The 20,828-nt window shown below is 40.8% G+C and overlaps 1 protein-coding gene across 5 annotated transcripts in view; it reads right to left on the reverse strand.

Annotated features, from left to right (window-relative positions):
* Positions 1 to 8,243: 8,243 nt before the first annotated feature.
* Positions 8,244 to 20,828, reverse strand: part of ZDHHC17 (zDHHC palmitoyltransferase 17) — a 65,182-nt gene continuing 52,597 nt past the window's right edge. For 2 of the 5 annotated variants that reach the window (XM_084810416.1, XM_084810414.1), the window contains exons 13-17: positions 19,683 to 19,776; positions 18,360 to 18,443; positions 17,893 to 18,050; positions 16,448 to 16,542; positions 8,247 to 13,607 (exon numbers count right to left, since the gene is read on the reverse strand). In XM_084810416.1, the coding sequence (XP_084666542.1) occupies positions 13,469 to 13,607; positions 16,448 to 16,542; positions 17,893 to 18,050; positions 18,360 to 18,443; positions 19,683 to 19,776 (570 nt within the window). In that variant the 3' untranslated portion in view covers positions 8,247 to 13,468. Of the gene's footprint in view, positions 13,608 to 16,447; positions 16,543 to 17,892; positions 18,051 to 18,359; positions 18,444 to 19,682; positions 19,777 to 20,828 lie in introns of all 5 variants that reach the window. The other 3 variants (XM_084810419.1, XM_084810418.1, XM_084810417.1) reach the window with 3 other exon arrangements.

Below are 20,828 nucleotides of genomic sequence, written 5' to 3' on the forward strand. Positions count from 1 at the left end.
CCAGTCTTGTCATTATTTGCTTATTGAGTGTTGATCTCCTGAATAGCTTGTAGTGCTAGCACATAGCTACTGTGGTGCAGGGTTATGATTGTGTATTGGCTGTTTAGAAAAATATGTTTTGAAGATGGACTAGCATGAACATTCAACTATGTACTTGGGTATCTTCAGTCACTGCCTGTCCAATCAATCCACAGTGGGTGGTGGCTGTAGATAACGCAGTTTGCCAAGGCAGTGATTAACCAGTTTTCCTGGGGGAAGGGAGCAACCATTGCTAAAAAGCCTAACGAAAAGATTTTTTTCCCCCGAACGATCTCCTTAGGTTACAATAGAACATAAACACAGGTATTTTCTAACATCGCAAACCTAATTTTCCTTCATGCGTGCACTGTGATACTCATTCCGTGAGGCCATGTTGCTCTGGCTGTTTCTTGCTCCCAAATAGATGGAGAAGTCCTGCAGAGCCATGTGCTTATTCTATATAGTATTTCAATAGGCCAACCAAATTCAAGGATAATTTTTTGTGTGTAATAACCTTGTGACGTATCTTCAGTTTGATAACCCTTTCCTGTCTCTCTGCTGCTTTACAGGATTTTCATTAGAGGCTTATAAACACATGAAAAATTATGGACTTTATATTCTTGCAGTATAATCTGGGGCAATATGCATTTTATTTCCAGCAAAGCTGCTGCGTTGCTCTAGTTAATCACTGGAGTTTTTCTGGTCTGCTTATGTAAACCATGTGGATCATCTGAACTAAATTTTATTCCAAGTCAGTGGGGCATGATGCCATTAAATTACAGATGAAGCAGAGCTGTAGGAAGTATGCATGTCTCAACAATGAATAGTTAGACTGCCAGCAAAATGACTTCATCACTCCTTTCAAAGACAATTTTGTGAGCGGCAGAATTCTTACAAGGATTCCTGAAAAGGAGTGCTGCTCTTCAGTTCAATGGAGTTCTTTAACACCCTAATTAACAAACATAAGCCAGGTGAATGTAACTTTTGCGGTAGGATCAAATGCAACCATTTTAAGAGCAATAAAAGCCTGTGATAATTATATGACTAGACTTAAAGTAATTCATAATGCCTTGCTGTTCTTGCAACTGAATTCAAATGGTAAATGGCCTGGAGACCATATATGTATGGGGTAAGAGCTCAAACTAGCCATAAGCAGGCCATCATAAGATCATGAGTGCTTTAAAACTTCATCCCTAAAATTAAAAAACTAAATCCCTTTAAAAAACTTTAAAAAACTAAATCCCTAAGCATTTACTTCCAGAGTGGTTTATTCTAAGCATGTTCCATTTTGTGGTGCAGAAGGGACACTTAAGCTGTGATTAGAAATGGAATGTAGACACTCCAAAAGGTAATCCTTAAGCTTTTTAAACTTGGCCAGATGGTAGCAGTGGACATCTCAGTACGGTATTTCTTATTTGATAATGTTCAAACTAGCTACTGGCAAACAGCTTCAGTAGAGCTTCAGCAATGGACATTGCAACTGTTCAGTTATGGTCTATGGACAAGTATCAATTAAAAGAGTAATCACTTAAGAGTGTGTCCCAGGGACCAAAAGATTGCTTGGAAAAAACCCTTCTGAGGTCAGAGAGAGTGGTCTGACTTCAGAAGGGAACCCTCACCCCTTCACAGCCAGCGTGGAGAGAACTGCACAGCTTCCTCTCCAAGGTTGGAAAATTGACCCGGGTGGGGGGGTGCTGGTGGGCAGGGAGGGGAGAAGACTGGAGAGGCCAGGATATGACAGGTCCTGAGCCTCCTCCACTCCCACTTCAAAGCACTCTTGCTAGATGGGCTGAAAAACCTGTTGAGCGAAAATTGACGAAGACTGAGGACAGGGAGGCTTCTCCCGCCCTGCTGGCATCCGCCCAACAGGACATAGGAATTTTGGAAGCCTCTGAGTTTGGTGGCTTCCTAGTAGCAAGGCCACAATCAACAGTATTGTGCCGTAAGTGCACTAATTAGTCCTTTCTCTAGCAAAAACTATTACTTGTTTTAATGCTGTTTGGTCAGATTGATAAAACAGGAGCCATTTTAGGCACTGGGGTTGAGCCTGAAAGATAAGCGTCATTAAGCAGAGCTAGGAATTCTAGAGTATCTTCTTCACCCATTAATCCTACTCTTCTGTTGCTGGGACCCATAGAGTAAATGCTAATGGACGGAGTTTAACCATAGTGGTCACATTCTCCCATAGGTGTGTAATGAAATTGTAGCAGTAATTAAACAAGTTAGTATATACATGTGGGAGAGCGTTATAGAAGTTAAAAAGCCATGTTTGTTCTGGATATAACAAAGTATAAAACAAACTGGGAGTAGGAATATGTTAATGCAGAAATGCTAACAGCTATATATACATATGCTGCAAGAAAAACAGGAAAGGCACAAGGAGGTATTGGGAGCAGAATTCAGTTTTGTGAATGGCTCAGGTGTTTGTTTTTTTAAATAAAGTGGCTAGCCCTAACGCTCATGAAAATAACCTGGAAAGGAGTTTGGAAGGGTGTAATGTGAATAACATTTCAGAGGGCCAGGTAGTCAATATCCTGTGTGGTTCCTGGCCCTCTCTAGACTAGCAGAGGCTGAAGTAAACTTCTATGCTTAAGCACATAATTTAAATAAATCCCTGTACTTGATTAATACGTATCCTAATAGAGATTGTGGCAGGAGTTCTTGACCAGAAAACTCACAGTTGTATAGTAAGGAACTGTTTAATAGAGCTTTCTTTTTAATCCTAAGGAAATAAGAGCCATGCTGGATTAGCCCAAGGGTCCATCTAGTCCAGTGTTCTGTTCAGTTGCCAACCAGCTATCAACCTGGAAACCATAAGCAGGACACAGGTGCAACAACACTCTCCTGCCCATGTTCCCCAGCAACTGGTGTACATAGGCTTACTGCCTCAGGTACTGGAGTTAGCACATAGCCCTCAAGCCTAGCAGTCATTGATAGACTTCTCCATTCATATAGAGTCTATATAGAATCTTTATTATGGACCATGAGGACGAGTAGTGAGGAAGTAGAGAAACCTATGACTGCTCGCAGAAAAGCAGAGCTTGCCACCAGGCCCCTATTACTAAGTGGCTTCTAGCAACCATTATGGGCTTGAATTGGCCATCAGGCTATGCTAGTTGCTACAGGCTACTGGGCAGGTGTGAGATATCCCCATAGTAGAAATTAATCCATGTAAAGTTAGGCTGAGCTATTCCCCTTCCTCCCTGATCAGTAACTACAGCTGGACAGTACAATCCAACCTCACATACGGGCTGGCTATTCCAAAACTCTCTGGTATTCAGAACAACCCTTCCCCAGCAGGCTTTACTCTTGCTCCCAGCATAGCTTGTTGGCATGATGTACGGGGCTCCATTTTACACCGTTCCTGTGGCCACAGCAGAGCAGCAGTGATGTATGCAGGCAGCCTGTGAGGACAAGATGGCGGCCAACTACAATTAAACACTATCTGTGAAGAGGAGGAGGAGGAGGTGTTGTTTGTGGGGGGGGTGGAGTGGGGGGTTATTTTAAAAATTAAACCCTAATCTTCTATTTTGACTGCTGTAAAACATACTGTATTCAGGAAAGATGGGGGAAACTAATTTAGACAGCATGTATACTACAATGCCCCTTCATGGATCACTGCCTTGTTGTGGCGAAGGGGCTTGCGTAACTCAGTGAAGCCATAAGCTATGCCGTGCAGGGCCACCCAAGACGGACAGGTCATGGCAGAGAGTTCTGACAAAATGTGGTCCACTGGAGAAGGAAATGGCAACCCACTCCAGTATTCTTGCCAAGAAAACCCCATGGAACGTATCACAAGGCTAAAAGATATGACGCCGGAAGATGAGCCCCTCAGGTCGGAAGGTGTCCAATATGCTACTGGGGAAGAGCAGAGGGGATTTCCAAGTAGCGCCAGAAAGAGTGAAGCGGCTGGGCCAAACCCGAAAGGACACTCAGCTGTGGATGTGTCTGGTGGTGAAAAGAAAATCCGATGCTGTAAAGAACAATATTGTTTAGGAACCTGGAATGTCAGATCAATGAATCAAGGTAAGCTGGAGGTGGTCAAACATGAGATGGCAAGATTGAACATTGACATCTTGGGAATCAGCGAACTAAAATGGACAGGCATGGGCGAATTTAATTCAGGTGACCATTATATCTACTATTGTGGGCAAGAATCCCTTAGAAGAAATGGAGTAGCACTCATAGTCAACAAAAGGGTGGGAAAAGCAGTACTGGGGTACAATTTTAAAAATGATAGATTGATCTCAGTACGAATCCAAGGCAAACCATTCAACATCACAGTAATTCAAGTCTATGCCCCAACCACTGAGGCCGAAGAAGCTGAGGTTGATCGGTTCTATGAAGACCTACAACACCTTCTAGAACTAACACCAAAAAAAGATGTCCTCTTCATCATAGGGGATTGGAATGCTAAAGTAGGAAATCAAGAAATCACCGGGATAACAGGCAGGCATGGCCTTGGTGTACAAAATGAAGCAGGTCAAAAGCTAATAGAGTTTTGCCAAGAGAACACGCTGATCATAGCAAACACTCTTTTCCAACAGCACAAGAGGCGACTCTACACATGGACGTCACCAGATGGTCAATATCGAAATCAGATTGATTATCTCCTTTGCAGCCAAAGATGGAGACGCTCCATACAGTCAGTAAAAACAAGACCTGGAGCTGACTGTGGCTCAGATCATGAGCTGCTTCTTGCAAAATTTCGGCTTAAATTGAAGAACATTGGGAAAACCACTAAACCGTTCAGATATGACCTAAATCATATCCCTGATGAATATACAGTGGAGGTGAGGAATAGATTTCAGGGATTAGACCTGATAGACAGAGTGCCTGAGGAACTATGGATGGAGGTCCGTAACATTGTTCAGGAGGCAGCAACGAAATCCATCCCAAAGAAAAAGAAATGCAAGAAAGCAAAGTGGCTGTCTGATGAGGCTTTACAAGTAGCTCACGAAAGAAGGGAAGCGAAAAGCAAGGGAGAAAGGGGAAGATATACCCAACTGAACGCAGAGTTCCAGAGAATAGCAAGGAGAGACAAGAAGGCCTTCTTAAATGAACAATGCAAAGAAATCGAGGAAAACAACAGAATGGGAAAGACTAGAGATCTCTTCAAGAAAATTGGAGATCTCAAGGGAACGTTTTGTGCAAAGACGGGCATGATAAAGGACAAAGAAGGCAGGGACCTAACAGAAGCAGATGAGATTAAGAAGAGGTGGCAAGAATACACAGAAGAACTATACAGGAAAGATCTGAATGTCCCTGATAGCCTTGATAGTGCACTCACTGAACTTGAGCCGGACATCCTAGAGAGTGAAGTCAAGTGGGCCTTAGGAAGCATTAGTAACAACAAAGCTAGCGGAGATGACAGTATTCCAGCCGAGCTATTTAAAATCCTAAAAGATGATGCTGTTAAAGTGCTGCATTCAATATGTCAGCAAATCTGGAACACTCAACAGTGGCCACAAGACTGGAAAAGGTCAGTTTACATTCCAATTCCAAAGAAGGGCAACGCCAAAGAGTGTTCAAACTACCACACAATTGCGCTCATTTCACATGCCAGCAAGGTGATGCTCAAAATCCTACAAGCTAGGCTTCAGCAGTACGCGAACCGAGAACTACCGGAAGTACAAGCTGGGTTTAGAAGAGGCAGAGGAACTAGAGATCAAATCGCCAACATTCGCTGCATCATGGAGAAAGCAAGAGAATTCCAGAAAAAGTCTATTTCTGCTTCATTGACTACGCTAAAGCCTTTGATTGTGTGGATCACAACAAACTGTGGCAAATTCTTAAAGTGATGGGAGTACCAGACCACCTTACCTGTCTCCTGAGAAACCTGTACGAGGGTCAAGAAGCAACAGTAAGAACCAGACATGGAACAACCGATTGGTTCAAAATTGGGAAAGGAGTATGACAAGGCTGCATATTGTCACCCTGCTTATTTAACTTATATGCAGAGTACATCATGAGAAATGCCGGGTTGGATGAATCAGAGGTCGGAATTAAGATTGCTGGGAGAATTATCAACAACCTCCGATATGCAGACGATACCACCCTAATGGCAGAAAGCGAAGAGGATCTCAAGAGCCTCTTGTTGAGGGTGAAAGAGGAGAGTGCAAAAGCTGGTTTGAAACTCAACATTAAAAAAACTAAGATCATGGCATCTGGCCTCATCACTTCCTGGCATATAGAAGGGGAAGAAATGGAAGCAGTGACAGATTTTACTTTCTTGGGCTCCAAGATCACCGCAGACGGTGACTGTAGCCATGAAATTAAAAGACGCTTGCTCCTGGGGAGGAAAGCTGTGGCCAACCTAGACAGCATAGTAAGAAGCAGAGACATCACCTTGCCGACAAAGGTCCGTCTAATCAAAGCTATGGTTTTCCCAGTAGTAATGTATGGCTGTGAGAGCTGGACTATAAGGAAGGCTGAGCGCCGAAGAATTGATGCTTTCGAACTGTGGTGCTGGAGAAGACTCTTACGAGTCCCCTGGACTGCAAGGAGGTCAAATCAGTCCATCCTAAAGGAAATCAACCCTGAGTGCTCATTGGAAGGACAGATAATGAAGCTGAAGCTCCAATATTTTGGCCACCTAATGCGAAGAGAAAACTCCCTGGAAAAGACCCTGATGCTGGGAAAGACTGAAGGCAAAAGGAGAAGGGGACGGCAGAGGATGAGATGGCTAGATAGCATCACGGATGCAATGAATATGAACTTGAGCACGCTCCGGGAGAGAGCGCAGGACAGGAAGGCCTGGCGTGCTATGGTCCATGGGGTCACGAAGAGTCGGACACGACTGAACGACTGAACAACAACATACTACAATGCAGAGTTCCCTTAGGTGAGGCAGAGAAAAAGCTGTACAGGAGTTTGTGACCAACTCACCAATACAGAACATCCAACTTCTGTCCTCTTTGATTTTGGTTGACATTACTTTCATTGTTTTCGCCTTGCACCATCATCCGCAGTGAGCGTAAAACACATACTGATGGGTCATATTGGGGTAAAGGAAAATTGGAACTTCCTGTAAATTTCTGTTTGTAGGTGCTCTAGGGCGGGGCAGTCTTACTTTGGGGCAGTTTTTACTTTTGGGACGTCCAGGACCAGAGCCTTCTTGGTCGTATTACTTAGCTGCCTTTTTACAGAGGTAGAGCTTCACTCCCTGTGAAGCACTCATTGTTGCCTTTAGGCAAGGCCCATTGCAGCCCTGCCATACTGGGAGCCCAGATACCGGCCTGAGGGACTTACCCTTCCTGTATGTAGCCACAATATTAAGTCAAAGGACCTTTTTAATTGATCCCCTTTTGAGATCCAGGGTGACCTGTGTCAAGGGCATTTGGGGGGTCTCGAGCTGATGCATCCAACACATAGCTTCCCTCCCTTGCTTCCTTTCCCCAGCTTCTTTATTTGTTCCCATATTTATTTTCTTCAGGTCAGTTAGGATCCCAGGAAAGGGATTGCTTTCCTACTCAGTTTGCAACCACATTCCACACTGTGTGGAGCTCAGGGGTTCCTAAACAGCTTAGCCTGCTGCCAGCCCCCTTTCATTGCCTTTATTTTGTATGTTTGACAATGTGTTGGATCCCATTGCCCATGAGACTGGGGTGATTACTTTTGTGGCCGTCGAAACTCAAATTTTTCCATTGCATCTAGGCCTTCAAATACTGCCCCACCCTAGCACCCTTCTCATTCCCTATTGAGAAAACTATAATGCCGTCTGTCTTTTCATGTGCTATAGCTGCTATTAGGAATCATAAGGGAATAAACTACCAGTCCAGTGCTAAGGATGATATACTAACCAATCTTTTCTTCCTGTACATATTTGTGGTAGAATAAAAATTGTATTCTTCATGCTTACCTTTTGTTGGTGTTCCTGAATTAAATTTCCCCCTTTGCATAGCACAGCGTACAATTTCCCATGTTCACATCACAGCTCTGCTGAAAATCCCCGTGTTTCCATGTTATTTGCAGTACACGTGTACAGATGTCATATTGTGTATGACGGAGGACATACAGTAGCACATTTCTACATAAGAAGAGCCATGTTGGATCAGACCAAGGGTCCATCTAGTCCAGCGTTCTGTTCATGCAGTGGCCAACCAGCTGTCAACGGGAAACCCACAAGCAGGACATGAGTGCAACAGCACCCTCCTGCCCATGTTCCCCAGCAACTGGTGTACATAGGCTCACTGCCTCTGATATTGGAGGTAGCACAGAGCCATCAGGACTAGTAGCCATGGACAGCCTTCTCCTCCAGGAATTTGTCTAACCCCCTTTTAACGCCATCCAAATACTTTGGCTATTGTTGGCATGAGGGACATCATGACTGACAGCGTTAGGAGTACTTTATCTTTGTCCAGCATAAACCTAGCAAAAAAATAAAAGTGATACAGCTAAAGCCTCCAAAGCCCTTAAGGAAATATCCAGCTTTACAATATTTCTGAGAGATCCTCCCCTATGGAGACAGCCATATCCCTAGCAAATACAACCACCTGGAAGACCAGAAGTACTATTATTTTGAGGATTATGTGAACGTATTTGTCAATACTGCAGATGACCATCATCTTCATTTCTCCAGAATGCCTCTGGGCTGCACCTCACTCTGGGGAAAATCTGGCAGGTGGGTAGAGCCTTGACTGGTGCTGTTTTACATCACACCACCCTAGTAAAAATTAGACAAAAAGCCTGTCAGGCATATGGGGGTGGGCACAGAGGACATATTGCCCAGAGAGCCTTCTAATCTTGCACCAGTCCTGGGGAGAAACCAAGCACAGGAAGCTGCATCAGCAGGGCTATCTACCCTCAGCAACCTTCTTTTTCTCAGGCTTTGGGGTCAGGGCACACTCAAGCATGGCCTGAGTTCCTTCCTGAAATAAAAGGGGCCCCTCTCTCACAAATGAAATAAACTGAAGTAAAATTCAACTGCTGTTGGAACACTTCAAATACAAGCCATGCCAGAACCTGCTTGCTTTCTAGCCAGACAAGGCTGCTCTGGGAGCTGAGGGGAAGCCATTCCCATTTGTGTTGTTTTTGCTGGAAGCCCTGTCAACCAAGAGAAGCCTATTTCCAAAAGGAAAGACTGCCACACTCTGGAACGAGAGAGCTGATCTGTTCCTTGGGATATGGGAACAATATTTGCTTGCTTGTCACCATGTATAATTCATTTTTAGTTCACCTCACAATTATTTGGGTTGTGTTATTCATGCAAAACCAAAAAAGGTATATGGGTGAGGAAAATGTTCCACAAAGCAGAACACACAGAAAATGAGGGCGATAAGATAGAGGGGGTTAACAATTAATATTTAATTATTGGCTTCAACACACTAACGTTAAGCGTAGGAACGTATTTGCTTCTCTTCAAGTGAATTCAGTGTTCAGCGGACTAATACTGCACCTGTGTCGATTCCAAGATGTCTTCCATACAAACCAGAAGCACGTTATAAATGTCTGAAGTGAGCAGCAGGAGGTGGTAAACTACTGTAAAAGTTTAGATGCTTCTTGGCCCCTATGCAATTGTTTATAAACCACTGAGAACTCCTATCCCAACTGCGATAATGTGGAGATGAAGGTCATGTGAACCAGTGCCTCCATGCTAGGTCACTTCAATACGCTTCATTGCACATCCCTTTTTCAGGCAGCTGTGATCACACAAGTTGCAGCAGCTGCTTCCACTCCCTCATGTGGAGATGTTGGTTCCCACACAATTCTAGCTGTATTGGAAGTGGCCCAACACACTCCAGCAGGGGAAAGAACCCTCTGAAAATGGCTCTGTTCACAAGCATGTAATACAGAAGTGCTTTGGAATCCATTTGGGGAAGTGCATTAATAACGGAGATTTATACCACTGTTTACCAGGGCACAAATACGTTATATTCCCACATTTTCCAAGCAACATTTGGATGTTAGCATTTAGAAATGAACCGTAGAGCATGCTGAGTTTTATAGTAAGACAGACTCTTAACCAGAATTGCTATTAAACCCTTCTTGAATCTTGTTGGGCCTCATGAAGGCCAGGAGGGGGTGAGTATATATATATATGTGTGTGGGAGGTGGGGGGAAGGAAGCAACTGCAAAGTTGTCTTGGGATCATCAGGAGATGCAACTTGTTCCCAATCCTTTTCCAGTACCTTGCTTTTCTCTTCTTCAGAAAAAAGTTTAAAGAAAAAGAAAAGATCTACTTTGCTAGTCAGGGTAGAACCAGAGACTGGAGGTCCATTCTCTGAAGCAACAGGACAGACTATATCTTGGGAAGAAGTGGGAAGGTCCTTCTAATATGGCCCCAACCAGTTCTTTAAAAAGGAGCCTACCTCTTAACGTTCTCATTAAGAGGTAGGCTCCTCTGGAACATTGGATAGCGACTTGGCTGAATGAGCCAAATAATTGCAGAAGTCATGACAAACACTAGCGACTAGGAGACAAGTATTTATTTGATTAATAACTTACAAAATTGACAGATTTAATTTATGTAAGGAGAGCTATTTTATTAAACATTTTACAGATTTTGTTCACAATGTAATACATCAATATCTTGACAGTAGTAAAATAATACTTGGCACAGTTATAAATAAGGTAAATTTAAAAAACCAAAATCTCTGTTTAAAACAGTGATGCACTTTTATGCATATTAACTGTTAAAAACAAATACTTGGGAAGGGGGTACTGGAAAACTTAAAACTTGCAAAAAGAAGTTTATCTAGGGCAGAGACAATTTTTAATTTGCTTATTCTGTATCAGAACAATAAATGCCTAACTTCTAATCTATTTGGATTGCTTGCATACAGCCCCTAGAGTAATGTGTTGTGCTGCAATATATTTAAGAGATTTCTTGGCAGAAAAAAAATGCTGCATAGATTTTACCCACCCCCATTCGGATTTCAGAATATACACCTCAGTATTTCTGACAACTAGAAGAAGTATTCTAGATGCCTCAAATATAGAACTTTCCTCTGGATGACTCTAACTCCACTAGTATATTTTCCCTTTGCCAATTTTGCAGTGTTCATTCAAGCAAAATTTACACTTTTGGCTCAACTGAAGTAAGATTTACTTCTTTGTTGTTATCAAGGACACAATTTACAATTATTTGCACAAGGACTCCATATGATACACATTACTGGAACTGGCAAAAGAAATACAGATGTATGTTACACACATTTTCCTGGAGCTATGAAATGTATTTATATATATTTAAAAAAAAACTTCAAATAAGCCCATCAAATCAGGGCTTTTAACATCAAATAAGTGTTTCTGTGGAGCTACACTTTCCCCAAAAGAAAGTCCAGTACAATGAGGCTGCAATACTAAGCAATCCTAAGCACACTTACTAAGAAATAACTCCTACTGAACTAAGTGGGACTTACTTCTGAGTAAGCCTGTTTAGGATTGGGCTGTTAATGTAAAATAATAAAAGGCGCTGCCCAAACTTTTTCAGTTTTGAAACTAAAATTGCAAGTAATGGCATAAGAATAATATATTCTTGTTATATTTCTAAATTATATATGTCAAAATGGCACAGGCCTTTTGCACCCCTGCACCCAACTTCACTCTCTTCCCCTCAAGATAGTGTCAAAGATAAGTCTGGATTTTTCCAGTATTAAACATTCAAATTACACTAATGTTGCACTTCTGTAAATCTTGATATCTGGTACTTGCAAACTATGCACACCTGCAATCAAAGAAACAGCTAGAGGAAAAAATGTCTACTTGCAAATACAGAACATCAACTATTTACAGTTTCACTGCTCCTCTTACTAAGGCAAGGGGCGGGAATACCACTAGATTGCTTTAATACCTGTAATCTGCATATTACAGGAAATGCTAGTTTTGCCAAGCATCAAACATGCAGTGAAGTTGCAGGGTACAGTGCCTATTAACAGCAAAACTGATCATTACTAAACAGCCCATTAGATATCTTCTTACATTTTTGGTTGGATAAAATGAAATGAGCAGCTTTCAAATATACTAACGCACACACACACACACAAGGAGAAAAACTATTTGATAAATTATTTATATACAGATACACATTCTTTACACTGGTCTCTATCATCTGTATTACAGTTTCCCTCCCCAAATCCCCCTCACAGGATTCTCGAACCACTATGCTGCTACAGCACTTAAAAGAGAACGAAACAGATTTCAAGTCTCTCTGTAAACAATAGTTAAGGAAGCAGTGAATAATTCACACGGAATATATAAAAATGCCATAACAGAAATCAGTGCACCACATTCATCAACAAAAAGCTCTTCCGGAATGCAACTTCATACCACTCTCCTTACCTTCCAGATAGATCTGGGCTTGATAACTTGAGACAAACAAAAGTTAAGGGTGTTTTCCCACTCACCATCTTCTATTTTTCACTTACATGTGCTACAAAGAAATTATAACTTGCTTTAACGTAAATTCCATCATTTAATGTTTTAAAACATTAAGTTTTAATCAGTTTTTACTTCTCCAGTAACTGCATCCAATTTAATTACAGTCACTGTCATATTCATTCTTCCTAATATTAAGAGTTTGCTTTTTCATTCTTTGGTTGTACCTATGTGACTTTGTGTTAAATATTCAACTCTCAGATGACTGTAGAATGTATCATGCACAATTCCCATTATTTAGGTACCAGAATTTCACTGACTGGATATATTACAATTTTTTCTTTCATTTTTGCAGATTATTATGCTATATTTTATTTTGTGGTCTAATTTTAAAAAGTATCATCATGCATGTAAGTGGGGCTTTATATTGGACAGAAGAGCTGTACTTATTTTGTGCAACTCCACCCCCCCGCCCCCCAAATGTAGAACTTCACACAAGGTTTATTACAATTAACTCACTGTATCAGAAACAAGACAGCCCTAACAGCCAACAGCCATTACATTTCCTGCTTCAGCAACTTCACACTTACAGTGGATCCCCAATAAAACCACATGATTTTTCAAGAGTATTGAATGCACATTTTTGCAATGCACATAATACTGTAGCAAATCTATACAGAAATTCCATTACAGTAAATATAATACAGTGATCTCAAAGTCTGATTGCTTTGTAAAATTTGACTTTAATTCCAATGAAATTGTTCAAATTATGAAATAAATATTGAATGTTCAGCACAGCATGACTTTTAGTATGGTTTGTATTTTAACAATCTCATGCTCCATTGTGAAAGCAGGTAAAAGAAAAGGAAATGGTGTGAATATGTTTTTGTGAATAATTCCTGTGGTAAGAATAGTTAAAATCCCTTTTTTATCTTCGTCCTCTTTGTCAGGACTGGCAGTTTATTCTGTCCTCTTTTTTACATCTGTTAATAAAACCGATGAAGAGAAGGTACCATCAGATTCACTGTTAGCTCTATTCATAGCATGCTACTGTTCAAGGGATGTGGATTCAAGAGAAACAAATTTTCAGGCACCACTCAGATATGATATGCTCACAGGTTGGAGGCGGGTGTTACACTAGCTGGTAGCCACTTCCCGATGTTTGATCATATTCTATTGTATACTGCCTTGTCCAGTCCACAATAACAGGACGAAAAAGACCACAGCATCTGAATTCAAAGAAGTCTATAATATTTCTTATACATCCATGGCTAAAAACAAACAAAAACGAAGTTACATAAATACTTAATGAAGTTAGCAAGTGCAACTGTGTTAGTCCACATTAATTATTGTGCTTGTTGGTACCAACAACATTACTGATGCCTACAGAAAAAATTACTGATACCAGGAGCTAGTGTGATATATTGGCATGTGAACTATCAACCAAAAAGTCAGTGGTTCTAATCTCTCACTAGGTGGTTTTAGGCAAGCTACCCTTCCTCAGCCTATCCCCTTGTAATGGAGATAATACTACCGATATACTAAATAGGGTTTCTGGAAGGATTGATGAGATAGTATATGATAGTAAATGCCATGTATTACTTACTAATCACTGATTCTGATGGAATTCACATTACAAAAGGAGCAAAAGAACACAGCTGAGAGGGAAACGTGAAGAGCAGTTAATAATGAGCATAAGGCATGATAATGGCGACCGAAAGAAGTTGGGTACATAATTGGTCAAGGGAAGAGTCAAATCCAGTGGCACCATGTCTGGAATTTCACTGGAAAGAGTAGGCTGGACATGGCTCCTATACAGACAGAATATTGGTATCAGAGAATAGGATGATGGTTAACACATGGTGCAGGAAATGCTTTTGGGATAAAGTTTATGACTGGCCATTTTTTGGTGTTATTAAGTTGTTGTTGCTGTTTGCCCACATTATTGGCATCCTTGATTGCAAAGGAGTTGGTGGGGTAACATAGATACTAGAGGGCAGGGTGAACTGAAGCTGGGCAAAGCTGAGGGGTTTGAGGAATAAAAAAAATGCAGGGATATTTGATATGGACCATGGAGGAGAGAGAGGTCTAAAACTGAACTATGTCAGGTAAAGAGATGATAGATGTTAGTCCATGTACACTGGGCTGGATCCAGGCTTAGTCATACTTAGACCCATTGGTATCAATGGGACTTGATTTTACTGGGTCTACTCCAGGTGTGGAGTAGACCCAGTAAACCTTCAGAGCCACAACTGGCTTGCCAGCTTCTGCCCCCTCTCCCAGCAGGGAAAAGCTCTTATCTCTGTTCAGCTGCTGATTGGAGATAAGGGCTTCTGCCAGGAAGAGGGGGTAGGGCCTGGGGAGGAAGCTGCTAAGTTATTCAGTCTTGCTTACTTCTGAATGAACATGCAGAGGCTTGTCCTGCTTACTTCTGAGTAGACATGCTGTTCATATGACTTCTGAGTAGATATATAGAGACCTGGAATTTGTTGCTATTTGAACGTGCTGCTGAGTGACTCAGTCCTGCTTACTTCTGAGTCTTGCCGTCCGTACTTGTAAGCAAACATGCAAAGGTGTTTCCTGCTTACTTGTGAGTAGACATGCTGCTCATGCTTACTTATAAGTAGACATTCAAAAGCTTGGTATTTGGAATGTGCTGCTGAGTAATTCAGTCATGCTTACTGCTGAGTGATTCAGTAGACATGCAGAGGTTTGTCCTGCTTACTTCTGAGTAAGCTTAAAATGGTTAAGAAACACATTTTGGCACCACCCATTTGCCTTTGGCCCTGCTCACAGATGGAAGGCAGCCCCTGAAACTTTTGCAAGATTGGAATTTGCCCCTAGAACCAAAAAAGGTTCCACACCCCTGGTCTACTCTGAGGATGACTAGGGCAGAATCCAATCCAGCTGAACTCGGAGGCTGACAGGCATCCTATGCAAAACAGGCAGAGCATGGAGGCAACTGTTGCCTTTGCACTTCCTCCACTCTGTATTTTCGCTAGAGGGGCTTTTTCACCCATCTATCTGAGGTGTTGAGAGAGAGGTTAGGGAGGCCTGGGAATATGGCATCAGCTGTCCCCTCCCCTCCCACTGGCATGTTACCTTTCCCTTCACTCTGAGGTCACCTTTGCGGTTCTCTCCATGCCAGCTGGGAGAGGGAAGGGGAGCTCAGACTCCTGGATCCGAGGACAGAGTGCAGTCTCTGACCTCAGATCCAGGAATCCAAACTATCCTATGGCCCCCCAGATGCTGTCTAGGGGCCAAAGGATTGCTCTCTTAATCTGATTTCAATCCACTACATTTCTAAAGTTTGTTTTCAGTAAGCAACATTCATTTGTAGTAATGTTTATTTGGTAAGTTACCAAGTTTTATGATGTTGTGCATACCAATACTAATGCTATCATTGCCCAGTGTATGTGAATAATATTAAATGGCCAATGCATGTGAGAGTGAGAGAATGAGCTCTATGCTTTTAAATGTTAGGATTATTTATTTTTTATATTTTGGGATGCTAAAATTTGTGTTTCTGTTCATATCTGGTTGAGGCTATTTATTTAGTTATTTAACAAGGTTGTAGCCTGGTTTTCAGTGTATATAAAATTCCCAAAGCTGATAACAATAAACAGAATACTTCAAATTTTTATTGATCTACTGAACCAATACAAAAATAAAACTGTGTTTTTGCCAAGGAACCATTATTGCCCCTTCAAAATACTCCTTTCTAAGACACACTTGCAAGTGAATGAGAATGTATTGTATTCAGCAGAACTCTCTCTCAGTCTGGACCAAAGTACATGAGACATGGGAGACCCATGAGCAGTCTTTTTTTTTAAACTGAAGTCATAAGGGATTGTAAATCTGATAGCAGAAATAGTGAGAAGAAAGATACTTCATGCTTTCCCTGCGAACTATTTTCTGATCCAAATCACACCCTTACTCAGCTGCTTTCTGTGTGGGGAGATACTGCCCCCTCCCCCACACTGCCTGGCCCCAGTAGCTACATTTCAGGAAAAAATACAATATAGATTGGTTCATGTGTCCCCCCCATGTCTCATCTTTAGCCCTCAGATGTGAAGACCTTTTCCATACCTTTATTCAGTCATACACTTACTTAAATGGGCTTTCAATAGATGTTGTCGTAACTTTAAAGTGCTTGTATCGTCTTGCATTCATCCTTTCATTTGTAGTAATACCTAAACAAGAGATCTGGGGAAAATCAACAACAAACAAGTATTAGAAACTTCGAGTTACATTATATAAACTCACTAAAGAGAATAAAGGCTCTAAATATTTTGTCTACTGCTTCGCAGATGCACTTTCACAAGACAGTTTAGCACTTTTGAGATACAGGTTAGTAGAAATGGGATAGTTTTTTTCTGTATTGCATGCTACTGGAGTTTGCTGTTCACACACAAAAGAGCTCTTCAATACAGTGGGCCCAAACTGGTGGCTGCTCTGAACCATGGTGAACAAGAGGAGAATCTTAAGTCAACACCAGATTCAAGGTTTTGTTTTCTAACACACTGAAGCAGTAACTATAGGCCTGTAAATAGAAAGTTTATTTAGCATTAGATTAGCCTCTGTTTTCTTATCTATCAATAGTATCCTATACTGCCACTGCACCTCCGCTGGTTCCTTTGCACAAGAGAACCAACTGCAAGCATAACAGGAACTAGCAGTTCCAAAAATAACCCCAGAAACTAACAGAACAGGAAGGCAGAGCTCCCTTCTATGAGCACCCCTTATCTGCTCTCTTCTAGAAACGAGTGTTGCCACTTGTTTTGGATTGCTTTGGGAACCGCCAGTTCCCACTGCACTAGCGGTACATCCCAGTAGCACATGGATAGTATTGATACTGCCCCAAAAACAGTATCCCAATCCTACTGCTTTGTTCTTTCTAGGTATATCTATTTAAACTCTTAAATGAAAACACAGTTCAGCAGTATATTACTGTGCCTATTATTTTGTTATGCTAATACAAACAGAAATATTTCTCAGATGGGCCTCCACTTATTACTGACCCTTGTTATCAAAACAAAAAGAAAACACTAGAAACATAGACTTCCAAATCACTAATGGCATTTTAGATTGATTTCATCAGTCAGACTTCGCACACTCACTTCTCTGGGTAGAAGTCTTTACTGACTGTGTTAAAACTAGGTTGTATTTCAGAACTGCAAGGTTTTGCCAGTAGAACAGCTGCATCCAATATGTACTTGACTGTCTTTTCTATCCTCCTGTGTGTTCCTGCCTCTCATGATCATTTATGATAAAAGATACATGAAAACAGATTTGAAACTAGCCATTTTTTTCATGATGGTGTATATCAAAACCAACTAAATTCCACGGTGCTAGCTTCAAATCCACTGGCTTAGGAAATAAGCTCATTTCAAGTTTGATGCTTTGCATTAAAGAGAAAAATAGCCAGATGTGGCTATTACAGATGTGTGTAATATGTACACTGAGCCTCACATAAGTACTATCCTTCCAAGACAGGAAACCCTTCATACATCCAGTGGAAGAATCTCTGTGTGCATATTAAATGCTTTTTCCTACCTGATACATTTGACACATTAGCAGCACAGCCACCCACATGAAATGAAACACGCTGTTCAGAAACATCCAGAACATCCAAGGTGAACAGGTGGCTATTTGTGTAATATATGTCCAAAAACCATCTGTTGTGTAAGTAGTGCGACAGTGGATTCCCCAGTCTGCAATTAAAAAGATGTATCATGGGATTAGAAAATGTTACCTGAACTCCTTACTACTCCCCTTCCAGAATTTAGGAAGAAAACTGCAATGTATTATACTTACACCACTTTTCCTACAAGAACTCAAGAGAGAGCCAGTATTTCAAAATGAAAATGCTTTTATGATTAAAAAAAAAACCATCTGTGCAATAATCAATGTATAGTTCAGTCTCAACACAAAGAAAAATACAATGTTAAGTACATGCAGATTACAGACATACTAGGAGTTAAACCAGACATTTAGAAAATGATTTAGGAAACTATACTCACAACAGATACACCCATAAATCATCCAGCAAATCATGAAGAGTAAAAAGAAGAGATATCCCATGAAATATCGATGATTGCCTGCTCCTGAAAAGAAGAAAGAATTGAAATAAATGTCTTTGGTTTTAATGCCATTTTAACAAGACACCAGGGAGTGTACCTCTAGTAACACATAAACATAGCTTTCCTGCCAGAATACTAAAAGAGTATTGTTTCAACTGGACAGCACAGTTTGTCATATGCTTTGCAAATAAGTCACAAGCCTCCTCTGGGAAAAGAAAGAAAGAAGTATTCAAGACGTGAAGCAAATTTATGGACAAATGTGCATAAATATACAAAATAAACTAGACCTTCTACCCAATGGCCCTTCCCCATCCAAAATGAAATCAGCTTCCTTTATATATAAATGGTATGTTAATATTATCCCTGAGATGCCAATATAATACAAAGAATCCAGCTGGAAATGCCTCAAACACAAAGTTCAAACACTATGGGTTGGATCAAGTGTTTCCTCTGCCATCATGAGCCCTTCCTGAGCAGAGTTCTACTCCAGGTGTTCTAGCTGGTGAGAAGTGGGGAAGATGCTAACTTTGCTGACTTCCTCTTCCTTCTGCAGCCCCCAGAGCCACATCCTGCACTGTTCCAGAGGGTCCCCACACACTGCAGAGCAGGGGGAGGCATAGGGGACTACAGGGATAGGAATTGTCCAAGACTGCCTCATCTTACTTAACATTTAAAGAAATGAAGTAGTTACTTGTCCTGTTTAAACATAATATATTTGCCAAATATTACTGGAATACAATTGTGTGTGTCTAAGGAAAACTGCCTCCCAAGATTTTCAGCTGGGTGTAATTAAGAACATGGTACTCTGATAATAAGTGTGTTTGTACAGTTGTAAGAGTGCAGAGTGATTTCCATTAAAGACAGTCTCTCTACAGTGGCTAAAAATGATGCCTTTCGGATGTCACATGAATTGTCCCTGCTCCTACTCCCTGCACCATGTTCTCTTTCAAGTGTTTCTGAGCTACAGTGGTAGTGAATGTTGCTGACAAGGTAGTATGCGTGTACACACTGTTCCATCCACTTGCTGTCTTGTAATTAGCACACAATGATAGAGAACTGTGCAGGCCAACCAGCATGAGCAATAATAATTAGATTATTATTTAATAATAATAGTTTATTAAGTAATAATAAAAAATATTGAGGGCATGTTCTTGGTCTGACAGCAACGGTGAATACACGTGAACTAAGGAACAGCGTTACGTTTAAAAAAACAGTTTGAGAAGATGAACACATTGAACTTTTCTGCCTCTAATCAGTACTTACCTACACAGTTACCAACCCATGGACAGTGGTGATCAAATTTGGCTATACACCGATTGCACACGCCACAATGTTTGGACCTCACTGGTTTCCGAATCTGTTCAACAGATTTTAATATGCATACAATGTAACAAAGCTTTACAGATGAAAGGCTGATATGTGAAGTTTTGAACACATTGTTGCTATTGGTTCTGCTTGTACTTCTCATGTATGCAGTGCCATCAAAAAAATTTGGATGTGGTCTGTTGAAGAATAGCTCCTTCACATTTTAAGCCTGTCTTCACTATGTAGCACCTAGCAAAAACATACCTCCCTTACTTTAAATACCCTTTAAGTGGAAGCTTTGTATTTGTAATATACACCCACAAGTCTTACGAAATTATGGATAAAATGCAACATAAATACTGCACTTGCACTGGCCAAAGGCTCTTAATGGCAGAATTAAGGCCAAACACAAGGAATTTCTCCTTCTAACCATGAATTGGAATTTCCCCACCATTCTCTCATTTTATTGTCAGCACTGAAACAAAAACAAATATTTGATCTAGAGATGGAAGTAGCTAAGACTATATTAATGGGGAAAAACAAACTACAGCTTACAAATAAAAAAGCCTTATAGAGATTTTTACTATTTGTAGTTATTTAAAGATCAAGTGATTATTCATGGGTGACTGCATAATAATTTGTATGTTATATAGGAAATGCTGAACCATTACAAGTATTATAAGCAAAAATATTTCATCATAAGACACGTCAGAAGACAATTTCAATTTTGGAATACGCATTTCTTCTCATACCACCATAATTTCTGAACTTACTCTATTATATAGAGCAAATTCCACTTATTTTATACAGATGCTTTGGACAAGACACAATTTTTACCTAACTGGCAAAGATGACAGTAACTAATGTTACTTATTTTGTTCATCTCACATACCGGATAATTACGTTTGCTACAAAATATCCAGTATAAGATGAGCATAACTACAACGGAACTATGAAATACATATGCAATTGTTAATGCAAGTATTTTTGTGGTTTGTGCTCCACACTTATACACAGCTTTAGACTATCATCACTGAATGTTTAGACATAGGAGCTCTATCAGTTTCAAGAGAGGAAACAAACCACTGTGTACAAAGTAGATGT

This window comes from Heloderma suspectum, chromosome 7 (assembly GCF_057233095.1).
Source record: "Heloderma suspectum isolate Gila_16-S chromosome 7, 16-S_ref, whole genome shotgun sequence".
In the NCBI taxonomy this organism is placed as follows: domain Eukaryota; kingdom Metazoa; phylum Chordata; class Lepidosauria; order Squamata; family Helodermatidae; genus Heloderma; species Heloderma suspectum.